This window comes from Musca vetustissima, unplaced genomic scaffold, assembly GCF_032173495.1.
Source record: "Musca vetustissima isolate MV318-11 ecotype Yass unplaced genomic scaffold, APGP_CSIRO_Mvet_v1 utg65134, whole genome shotgun sequence".
Classification (NCBI taxonomy): domain Eukaryota; kingdom Metazoa; phylum Arthropoda; class Insecta; order Diptera; family Muscidae; genus Musca; species Musca vetustissima.
Window position 1 is genome coordinate 36,351 of NW_026887930.1, and position 12,751 is coordinate 49,101.

Genomic DNA, 12,751 nt, shown 5'->3' on the forward strand with positions numbered 1-12,751 from the left:
GTTTAGTGCAGTCAGCTTCGGTTGCGTCGAAGAGGACCCCCACAGGAGAGAGATGGTTTAGGTAAAAGCCAAATCGCCCACCACCACGCAAGGGTCGATTCGGAAACGATGAAGACGAACGACTAGTTGCATTCATTGATCGACCTGATCCAGACGGGTGTATTTATGAAGCGTCGATGAGGCACCCCCGCAAGGACTGAAATGGAGAAAACGACAGCCGTGTCGAGAGTGTCGAAGGCTCGTACATCTCTGAAGACCAAAATTCTCTCATATTATGTACTTGTGAATAGGATGGTGTCTTCAGATGAGAAGTAACCAGCCGAGAAAAGGACAATACAGAATCGTGTAGCCCAAAAATATGCGTCGTATACATACAGGGCCAAAATTCTCTCATATTATGTGCCTGTGAAGAGGATGGTGTCTTCAGATGAGAAGTAACAAGCCGAGAAGAGAACAATACAGAATATTGTAGCCCAAAACAATGCTTCGTATACATCGCTTGCATCGATAAGGACCACTGAAGGAGTGTGATTGAGAACGTAAAAGTTAAAAATTCTACCGTGACGCAAGGGTCCCAGTAGTCGAAGACGAAGCCGGACGACACTGATACTCTGTCAGGCATCCCGAACGACTACAAGTATCACAAACTTCTACGACTATAAATATCAGCAATCATTGACCGAGTTCAAGAGAATCTTCATTATGGTCAGGTCACCCTGTACAAAGGAGTTAAGGCCATAAACTATGATAGTCGATCGGTACGTGTCACCATATAGAAATGTATCAATGTCGCTATATCATTATAAACTCCTAATAGAGGAAGATGAGATGATGATACCGTGTGGAACTTCGATGTGGATTCCACCATTTCTAATGGCATAGAAAAAAGATTGAAGTTGGTTAAAAAGCAGAACGAAGGTCTTGGTATGTATGATTATGGGTGGAGAGAACTCAACTGCTAGAAAAATCTATCCGAGGAGGACGAAATCGGAGTTGCTGAACATCTTGGCCAAGTTATACTTTCCTCTTCCGGAGAAGCAGCCACTTACAAAATCGACATAGCTATTCTGTAAACATAATTCATAGACTCCAAACCTCTCATCGGAATGAGTGAGGTATAATTATTATTGCACGAATTCCATAGGACCGAAAATCATACGGATCAAACAATATCTGCTGTGAGGCAATGGTTTGAGGAACCTGGTTGCTGCAGTATATATTTAAATTTGACATTTCGATTGCAATACCTCGAAATATTCGCCTGAAACCCCATATTCTTGATTAGAATAACATTTTTAAATTAAGCTATGCTGAAAACACGGTAGATGTCGCACTATGGAAGCAATGTATATCCTGCTACTACTCCTAGGATGTGGGTTCCTTTAAACAATCCACGCCTTAGGTTGACATTTCGATTGCAACACCTCGAAATATTCACCTGAAACCCCATATTCTTGATTAGAATAAAATTTTTAAATTAAGCTATACTGAAAACACGGTAGATGTCGCACTATGGAAGCAATGTATATCCTGCTACTACTCCTAGGATGTGGGTTCTTTTAAAAAATCCACGCCTTAGGTTGATACGTAAAAAAATTTTAAATGTTTGTTTTGTAGATTGGTTTCGTAGAACCCCATTATCAGTATTTTGAAGGTTTTAGCGGCATTTCGGGTAGTGGAGACTAAGACAAATTTTTGCGCAAAATTGTCGTTATAGATCCCAGTATTTTTTTGAACAAAGTACAGGTCGCATTTATGATCCGATTTGAATGAAATTTGGCACATTTCACTTATTTGGCCCAAGGACAAACCTTATTGAAATTGGAGAAGATCGGTTCAAATTAAGATATAGCTCCCATATATAGTTTTGTCCGATTTTATGTAAATGATGCACCAAATTCCCAATATTTGTCCGATTGGGACAAAATTTTGCACAGCGCACTGAATTATGTCTATACTTATGTATGCGAAGTTTTCTTAGAATCGGTTCAGATTTAGATATAGCTCCCACATATAGTTTCGTCCGATTTTATATGAATGACGAATCAAACTCACAATATTTGTCCGATTGGGACAAAATTTTAAACAGAGTACTGAATTAAGTCCAGACTGATGTCTGCGAAGTTTTGTTAAAATCAGTTCAGATTTAGATATAGCTCCCATATATAGTTTTGTCCGATTTTATGTAAATGATGCACTAAACTCCCAATATTTGTCCGATTGGGACAAAATTTTGAGAACAGAGTACTTAATTAGGTCCAATCTGATGTCTGCGAAGTTTGGTTAAAATCAGTTCGGATTTAGATAATTTTCCCATATATAGTATCGTCCGATTTTATGTAAATGATGCCCTAAACTCCCAATATTTGTCCGATTGGGACAAAATTTTTCACAGAGTACTGAATTGGGTCCAGATTGATGTCTGTGAATTTTTGTTAAAATCGGTTCAGATTTAGATATAGCTCCCATTTATAGTTTCGTCCGATTTTTTGTGAATGATACACCAAACTTCCAATATTTGTCCGATTGGGACAAATTCCTGCACATAGATACTATATCTGTTCTATTTACAGGATATTGTAGATATTAACATCTCTTGTATGTACCCAAAGTGGTGAAGGGTATCACCTAGTCGTCCCCGTCCGACTTTTAAGATAATCAGATTTTTCTTCTCATATCATTATATTCATTGATGGAAATTAGTTTTAATGTCATCCAGTTTTTAATCGCTCAAAAAACTGTATAATTTCCATGCTTCGTTTTGTCATCTAAATTTCTCTTCTTCCTACTATTGTTAGTTTTCCCTACATCATACTATCGAAATGTTGTAGTGATTTTCCTCAAACATTGACAATTTGTGTATCTTGTTCTTGAGACATTCTCAACTCATTTCACCATATGTCAATACCTTTATTTCAAGTACTAACATATTGACCTTTCCGGTTATACCCTATAAAACTAACTAACTAACCCTCATTATTATATTTCCAATTAGTTTTCTTAACAATTTTACGAAATTAGTTTCATTCGCATACAAACATAACTTCAAAATGTAATAGTTATTTACATACCATACACAATTATCTTCATATTTTCATAAATACATACATATCAATAGTGTTAATTTAATTCGTTATGAACTGCCGAATAGAAGAGATATCATTACCATAGGCATACATATGTCAACATTAGAGCAGACCAGGCCAAGCTATTCATTTTAACAAATTCAAAGTCTTGGGAGACAATCACAAAATGTCTATCCATTCAAAGGTATGTGGACACAATTCGAAATGATTGAGTTCTTGTATGGAGCCAGGGCAAGTCTATACTGAACAATCTACACACAGGCACACGAATACGAACACTTTAAGCCAGTAGATAAACTCACACATACACACACACACATTTGCATAAGTCTTTCAAGCAATACTTTTGTCCATTAAATATATAGCCTAACCACAAATAAGGATAACAAGAGAAATCATTTAGTTGCCATTTAAATTTTGTTGAACTGCAGACTGGATGAGCGGACTGAAGCGTTTTCAAGTAGTCAACAGTATCAGCGTCATCAGTAGCAACAACAGCATCAGAAGCAATACTAACACATTTTCAACGTTGTTACTAGAAATACATATGTATGGATAACATAAAGTGTCGGACTAATGATAGAAGAAAATTTTCCCCCAAAAATGTTTCGAATTTACTAATTTTGATTAGAGTCCTATCATGTCAGAATGCAGCTTAATTTTAAGCAAAATGATTTCTAAGCTATTCGAATTAAAATACCTACAAATATTATTTTCATAAATCTTATGAGACATTCTAGAGGGAAATGAATATTTTGGAAGACCAATAAGATTTTCGAATAGTAGGTAATTTTTTATTTCTCGATTAAGAACATAACGTACAATTAAATACCACAAAGAACCTATACCATAGAACTGTCAAGGTTTTCTCCTTGCCTAGGGATGCTTCAAGACAGCTCTCAAATCTTGAACCATTAAGAAGAGCTACAAAGGGAAACCCCTTGTAAAGTTTTAATATATCTTCCATATCGGCCGTTAATCGTATAAAAGTAATGTCAGATAGAAGATCAAACATCCCGAGCTGATCCTGATAATTAAAAACTACTGGTTGTCAGTCAATAGCTCTCAGATTCACCTCTTCCAGAACGACGAAATTGATTGTGGGAGCCTTCGCCAGGTCACCTTGCACGGATAGGGTTTTTTAATCTTTGTTGGATTCTAGGGCATAGTGAACAAAATGACAATGAAATAGCACGAGGGGGTCACAGTCGGGCAGACTACGGATTAAGCCCGAAGAACTATAAAATCCAACTGGCCTTAGAATTCACAACGCAGAACTACCTTATATCTGTCGCAAAAAAAAGGGAAAATCAAACAGCAGGTCACTGCATAGTTATGTAGATCACTCACATATAAATCGGACATCAATGGTGTGGAGTATTTCACGTGAGGATGGGGAATAGCTGGAAACTGGTGGCAATTATGTCATCCTGGAGGGAACATATACGCCATAATAAGTAATGTTTTCATTTTTACCACAAAAAATCTTTGCCGATTTTTAGATCGATCATTTTACAAACATCCACGCATTTTCGTTGGGCAGATCTCCATTCCCGTGATGTTCGGTCAAATTTTTTAACCATTAAAACCCCTGAATGCCAAATGATATGGGAACTATTTTTTTATTCTTCAATAATCCGAAATACCAAAATACAGCCAATTCGTATATACAGCCTTATTTGGATTGTATGAGGGTAATAGTCAAGGTAATAACCAGAGGGGTACAACGCTGGCAGAGCAAATTGGCAGCTCCACGTTTTGCTCGTGAATGGGGATGTCCCCACGTGAATTAGAGGAGATTGCCACAGTTCACCGGAGATCACCATTGTTGCACCGGGTCTGATAAATGGTTCAGATGATCTCCTCATCATCGTCTCTGTAAATATACCACCCGATTTCTTTACCTCTGAACGCCGAACTTTCCTGAAATATGGAAATGCTGATTTAAAGGTTTCAAAGATTTTACCAATCGCCGCTTCAGAGAGCTCCTCATTTCCTCAGATCCTCGATTAGATGAGAGGAATTTCCGAGACATCATTACTGCTGCAGCCGCCCGCCATATACCTGCTGGTTGTATACCCAAAGTGAGGCCAAACTTCCAAGAAGAGGCGACGGTTCTTGCGAATGAGCGTGACGAAGCTGAAGCTTTGCAACATTGGAGCTGCAACAAATAAATTATGAGCAACGGTTAAGTCACTCTCGAATATGCAAAGCAAGATTCATGGAGGGTCTGTCACGTTTAGTGAAGCAACTGGATGGGCCTAGCCACTCATATTGTTAGCCACTCATATTGTTCCTGAAGCCTGAAATATGCCAGCAGAGCTGAATCGTACAGGCCGATTTACCTTCTGTACATCATGGTCGATGGTGTACTAATTCCGACCACAAACTACCTAACATTTTGGGAGTAACGTTCAATATCTTATTCAAGTCATCCGCGCAAGCCACTGCTATTTGCGATAAGATGTGAAGCAGGAACAAGGTATTCATGTCGCTTGCCGACAGCTCTTGGGGTGCTGATAAAGAGACCTTGTTGACCTTCTACAAAGCAACAGGTCAGTTGGTGGTAAGCTACGTAAACCTGCCAGGTGTACCTGCTTGGGTATTATCGATGAAATCATCCATGCCATCGCCTCATGGATAGGATTCCCCTACTCAGGCATGTAAGGAGAGACCTACATGATCTGAAGAGAGAGGTCCAACGGTATATGAGAGAACTCCTAGATCAACAGGCTTATCGAGAAGGAATTACCAACATTCACACAGAAACAGTGACCCTGGCAATGGACCAATACCACGTGCATTTCAGGGAGTCCATCAACCACCTATAGCAGCAGAAGAATGACAGCTGCCTAGACAATGAGAGTAGATTTGGCCCAATTAAGTTCAGGATGGTGCAGTCCCATCAATTCGTATTGGGTCCGAATTGACAGCACGATACCAAGCACATGCCCTGTGTGTGGACTTTGACTTCACGATACGTTGCATCTCTTCAACTGTCCTGCTAAACCCACGCATCTGTCTCCGGAATAGGGTTGGACGCCGTCGATCCAAATTGAAACCTGGAAACAGAGTAGTCGGAACCAGAATAATACCAAAAATATTACAATAAACATTTAGAAAGTTGCTACAACAACAACTAGGGGTGGAAAATGCGGTTAACGCTTTCACAATACCGATCATGGGACGTGACTTTTATAAGGGAGCTATTTCAAAACAGCGACCTATATTGAACATCTTCTCTGAGAAGAAGTTTAAGCCCACCGAAGACCATCGAAAGATAAATAGGCCGGGAATTTTATTTTTTTCTGGGAATATGTTTCTCTTTCTCAAAGAACATGGAATGCTAAATTACAGAATGCGGCTAAAACTTAAAAAACTGAAAATTAGTTCCAAACTAATTCGCACGCAGGTATCTAGTAGTTCTTTAAAAAATTCTTAGAATGCAAGTCTTTAAAAAAATATTCCAAAATTAAGCCACTAAAAATATTCTTAAATTAAGACACGCTTTGGGCTCTGCCAGTCCTTGAAAGGAAATATTCTTAAATTAGGCCACTTCTAGAGCTTTGCTATTCCCTATAAATATTCTTAAATAAATTCACGCATAGCAGTCTACAAGTCCTTAAAAAATCTTCTTAAAATATTCCCCGCCTATGGATGGCTTCTTCAAAAAATATTCTTAAATAAATCTAAGCTTACGAATGGATCCTTGAAAAAATATTCTTCAATAAATCCACGCCTATGAGCGGATTTTTCAAAAAATATTTTCAGATGAAGCAATACCGAAGGATGGCTCCTTAAAAAAATATTCTTAAATAAATTCAAATCTGCAAGTCCTTGAAAAAAAAGTACTCCTAAAAATCCCGCCTATGGTTCTGCATTTTCCTTTATCCTTTAATCAGAATGTGGCCCATTTTTATCTGTATAATTTTAATGCCAATTTAATAGAGTTTCTCTGTTAACTGATATTGTGGCTTATGCTGCACCAAAAATATGTTTTTTTTTACACGAAAACTATTCAACACTACGTCTGTATGTGTGTCATCTTCCATTGTTGTTGGCCATTAAAATTTCTTGTTGTTCGGTCAATGCTGTTGTTGCTGTCCGTCTCTGTGTGTGTGTGTCATTGTGTTGCAATGATTGCAACTGATGTTTGTGGTCCTTAATTCCATTTTTGATATTTTGCAGTTGCAGGCAGCCAACCAGTCAGTCAGTTAGTTCGTCCTGCATTCAGGGGCAGAAGCAGCAGTAGCATCAACAGCAGTAGTTTTACATTGAAATCGATTAACTTACTCACATTTCCTTAATAGAACATATCATATGTCTAAAATAGGCCGAAGGCTTTAACATTATTTTCATATGTATATATACATGTCCGTCCTTACGTTCGTCAGTAAGTCTGTCAGCTTGCCTGCCTTTCTGACATGGCTTCCACACACACTATACTGGTCATTGTCCTTCTTCTTCTACTGATGCTGCTGCATCCGACATGTGGTGTTGACAATTTTTACAATATTCGTAATTTAAATTTCAAATTTAATTAAATATATCGAGAATTTTATGTTATAGTCAATCTTTAGTTTATGTTTGTTGGTGTTAAATTGTGCGTGCGTGTGTGTGTGCGTTTGTAGTTTATTTTCATAAGGATTTAATTTGATACAAAATACAAAAGAAGATTAGACATTTTTTTGGAAGCAGGGTGTGTGAGTGTGTGCGTTTGTGTTTCATAACAAATGAAGGAAACAGGATTTATAATTGCAAAAGGAAAGAACAAATTAAAAACTTAAAGGACAGCAAATTTTTAAAATCTGATTATTTTAATACTTTAAATATTGTCTAGAATTTAAATAAGAAGTAAAAATGTGGCGAAAATAAAAACTATTTAAAAGTAGTGAAAAATATCCTTCAAAAATGTTATTTAAACCAGTAAGGAAAGTTCAAACGTCGGAGGGGGCCGACTATATGATACCCTTCACCACTATGGGTACATGCAAAGCATGTTAATATCTACAATATCCTCTAGATATAGAAATTTCGCATACATCAGTCGGAACCTAATTCAGTACTCTGTGCAACATTTTGCTTCAATCGGAACAATATTGGGAGTTTGGTGCACAATTTACTTTAAATCGACGAAACTATATATGGGAGCTATATATCTAAATCTGAAACGATTCCAACAAAATTTCACATACATCAGTCGGGACCTAAATTAGTACTTTGTGCAAAATTTTGCTAAATCTGAACCGATTTCAACAATACTTGGTATATAACTATCTAGACCTAATTCAATACTCTGTGCAAAATGTTGTCTCAATCGGAGCACCATTGGGAGTTTGGTGCATCAATATGTTAAAATCGGACGAAAATATATATGGGAGCTATATCTAAATCTGAACCGATTTTCTAATTTCGATAGGGTTCGTCCTTGGCCCAATTAAGTGACCTGTGCCAAATTTCATCTAAATCGGATTATAAATGCGACCTGTACTTTGTTAACTAAAATACATGGACGGACAGACGGACGGACATGTATAAATCGACTCAGAAAGTGATTCTATGCATTTTCTTAAAAGGAACCATGTGTCTATCTCGATTTTTTGCCTGTTACAAACATATGCACAAAGACATAATACCCTGTACCACAGTGTGGTGAAAAGTATAAAAAGGGGGTTATATGGGGACTACCCCTAAAAGGGGGCGAATTTTAATCATTTTTGGGAGGGAGGTTTGTTACCTTATACGACTACAAAAAACAAATTACAATGAATTTGGTTGATAAACGCACCCAAAATACCGCAAATTGGGGGGTACCTTTATATGGGGGCTTCTCGAAAAAATGGACCTATATTTATAATTTTTAGTGGAGTAATTTGGTGCCCAATAAGAACCCAATGTACAAAATTTCAGAGAATGCAGTTATAAAACGAGCTCAAGAACCCCAAAATACCGACAACTGGGGGTACACTTATATGGGGACTATCCGAAAAAATGTACCTATATTTATAATTTTTATAGGGTTATTTGCTACCCAATAAGAACTCAATGTACCAAATTTCAGCGAATTCGGTCGAAAAATGCGATCAAAACCCCCAAAATACCGAAAATTGGGGGGTACCCTTATATGGGAGCTGTGCCTAAACGTGGACCGATTTTCTCCAATTTCAATAGGGTTCGTCATTGGGCCAATTAAGTGACCTGTGCCAAATTTCATCCAAATCGCATCATAAATGCAACCTGTACTTTGTTAACAAAAATACATGGACGGACATGCATAAATCGACTCTGAAAGTGATTCTATGCATATTCTCAAAAGGAACCATGGATCTATCTCGATTCTCTTTGCCTGTTACAAAAATATGCACAAAGACATAATACCCTGTACCACAGTGTGGTGTAGGGTATAAAAATTGACGGCTTTGAAAAGAGGGGTGGATGATACCACCACATGTTCAACATGAGATGGACATACACATAAGCCAAATTAGGCCTGCTGTGCCCTATTGGTTAGAATTAGTGAAAGTTTTTGAATCTATTGTCAATAACAGGCTCCTCTGATCTTTCTTGCTTATCTGCCCTTGACATCGTCCATTGTCGATATGTTCGATGGGAAGTGAGCCCTAATGAATGCTCACTTAGTGTTTCCTCGATTGTTTCTATCCTATTACTCTCACCGTCTTGGATAGAAACATCTTGAATTGCCAAACGCAACTCCTGGAAACTGTGCGCAGAACAGCTTCCAGGAGTTGCGTTTGGCAATTCTTGTCAATTTATTGTATTCTTTCCGTTTATTGCGGAAGTTGTCCCAGAATACTGTAGTTTTTTCGACGTGCTCTGTTGTAAAGCTTTTGGACATCTTCTCCTTAGTTCCGAATCTCCCCTGTTATCCAGGGCTTTTCAAAGGCAGATCTCCTTTCTTGAAGAAGACAACTTTCTTCGAAAGACTTTACAATTACTTCCGTTAATTTGTTGACGTTCCTGTCTATGTCATTCGTGTCTAGGCCTCATAATTTGGTTGCCATAAACTCTCCGTTTTTTGAACTGTCTATGTCATTCGTGTCTAGGCACTCATAATTTGGTTGCCATAAACTCTCCGTTTTTTGAACTTGTTTCGGAAGTATATGGGTTTCCGCGGTGGCAGTAGGATTTTGAACATATTATATTTGTGGTCAGAAAAGGAGTACTCTTCTAAGACTCTCAATTTCTGGATCTCATCTATTAAGTTTGCTGAACATATACCTCCTCTCTAATTTTGTTATCAAAGGTAGGTTAATTGCCTATGTTAAGGGTTATTAAATCGTTAGTATTCAAATAACCTAGAAGGGCCAGGTCCCTTTTGTTAGTATTTGTACGACCCCACGCAATATGATGTGAGTTAGCATCACTACCAATTAGTACTTCGTTACCTGTTTCCTGTGCTTTCGGCGAGTCGAACGGGAGATATACTGAAGCCAGGTAAATGTTACCACTACCCTGCTTCAGTACAGTTGCGTCCGATGTTGACAACTCTGCGGAGAAGAAAAACCATAAATTTTTGTGACATATAATGCAGGTTCTCGGACGAGAACCCATATTTTCATAAAAGAGTTGGTAATTTATATGATTTAATCCAGAGACCCTGTTTTAATCGTCCAAGTTCCTGGATCAAACCGATGTGTTTTTTCCCTCTTATTATTTTTTCCATCAGGCCCAGGGTTGCCGTCTCGCACCGATGGAGTTTAATCTGGATGACTTCTATCAATTGTCCTCCAGTAACCGGTTTTCTTGGGAGTCTGTTACCTTCTCCTCTGTTCCCTCCTCTTTGTTGCTGGGTACTTTCACCTCGCTGTTGTCATTGGCTTCATCGTCTCCAATCCTTGCCTTCCCGATTTTGTAGTAAAGGGCATTGGACACGTAGTGCGCCTTGCCCTTTAACTTAGCCAGACTTGCCCTTGAAGATCTGCCCAAGCCTAATACAAGGAGAGTCCCATCCTCTTTCTCCTCCCCGTGGAAGACTTCCCATTCCATCACATGCAGGGTCTTGTTTTGAAGGCTGAAGACCTCGAGCATGCGTTCCTTGTCGATATCGCTGCCTCTGACAAAGACTGTAGCCTTTTGTAGTTGAGGAATGTCTTTTTTCCTCACCAGCTTGAGTTTCATTGTTCCATCAATGGGTCCAATGCTTGCCACTACCTCCGCAGGGTTTCTATGCTATGTTAAGTTTTAAATTCCAGCATTAGATAGTCCGCTTTGAAAGCGCAGCTATCCAGTTCAATAGAGTCCCATCCTTGTCGTTGGTACTCCATTATCTTGCTGTTGACCGTATTTAACACTGGCATAAGACGACGGCCCCTATTGCTGTCATCTTCTTCTTTCACAAATACCGGTTGATCCTTTTGGGATTCCCGGTCTTTGCGAAAGATTCAGACTCAGCACGTCTCGTCTTCCTGATATCTGAGCCAGCATGGTCTGCCCTCGTCAGTGGATTCTCGTGGCAGTTTCCTTTGACGTTGGTTTGACTCAGCTTTCTCTTACTATCGGTCGACGGGAAGCTCTTTTTCTTTTTGGCAAATTTGGTAGTCGTTTGCTCATCCGGAGACCTTATCCGCTGCTTTCGCAGAAGTGGAGGCAAATACTCACGGCTTTTATAGTCCTTAAACATTTTAAAAATCCACGTCTATGTCTAGACCTTTAAAAATAATTTTTAAAAATCCACGTCTATGTCTAGACCTTTAAAAATAATTTTTAAAAATCCACGTCTATGTCTAGACCTTCAAAAATAATTTTTAAAAATCCACGCCTGTGTATAGTCCTTAAAAAATAGTGGATAGTCCCTAAAAATATGAATTAAACCAGTAAGGAAAGTAGTAAAGTCGGACTGGGCCGACTATATGATACCCTTCACCATTTTGGGTATATTGTACATATATATCCTAAGGGACGTCGTTTTTGTTATTTATCTATATCTGAACCGATTTCAGGGAAACTAACCAGATACTAATTTATTTTACTTCAGTACGCTGTGTCAATCGGCCTAGCTATGGATCTTTTCACGAAGCTTAGCAACATCATTCTAGACTTAATTCAGTACGCTATACCAAATTTCGTGCAAATCGAAAGATATATAGGGACTTTGGAACACAATTTTCCTTAAATCGGACGAAGATATATATGGGAGCTAAATCTAAACCTGAACCGATTTTCGCGAAACTTTGCACACATCATTCTATACCTTATTCGTTTCGCTGTGTCAAATTTCGTGCAAATTTACAGATATATAGGGACTTTGGTACACAATTTACCTTAAATCGGACGAAAATATATATGGGAGATATATCTAAATCTGAACCGATTTTTCCCAATTTCAATAGGGTTCGTCCTTGGGCCAAACAAATGAGCTGTGCCAAATTTCATCCAATTCGGATCATAAATGCGACCTGTACTTTGTTTACAATTTAACATGGACAGACTGACGGACGGACATGCACAAATCGACTCAAAAAGTGATTCTATGCATATTCCCAAAAGGAATCATGGGTCTATCTCGGTTATTTTTGCCTGTTACAAACATATGCACAAAGGGATAATACCACAGTACCACAGTGTGGTGAAGGGTATAAAAATCCACTTCTATGGCTAGTCCGTGAAAAATATTATTCAAAAAATTCACGCCTTTGATGGCTAGT

The 12,751-nt window shown here is 38.3% G+C and overlaps 1 protein-coding gene across 1 annotated transcript in view; it reads right to left on the reverse strand.

Moving 5' to 3' along the window:
• LOC133335742 (uncharacterized) overlaps positions 1-11,225 on the reverse strand; it is a 45,238-nt gene extending 34,013 nt beyond the window's left edge. The window contains exon 1 of the mRNA XM_061544042.1: positions 10,866-11,225. Coding sequence (XP_061400026.1) covers positions 10,866-11,225 — 360 coding nt within the window. The remainder of the gene's footprint in view (positions 1-10,865) is intronic.
• Between the last annotated feature and the right edge of the window lie 1,526 nt (positions 11,226-12,751).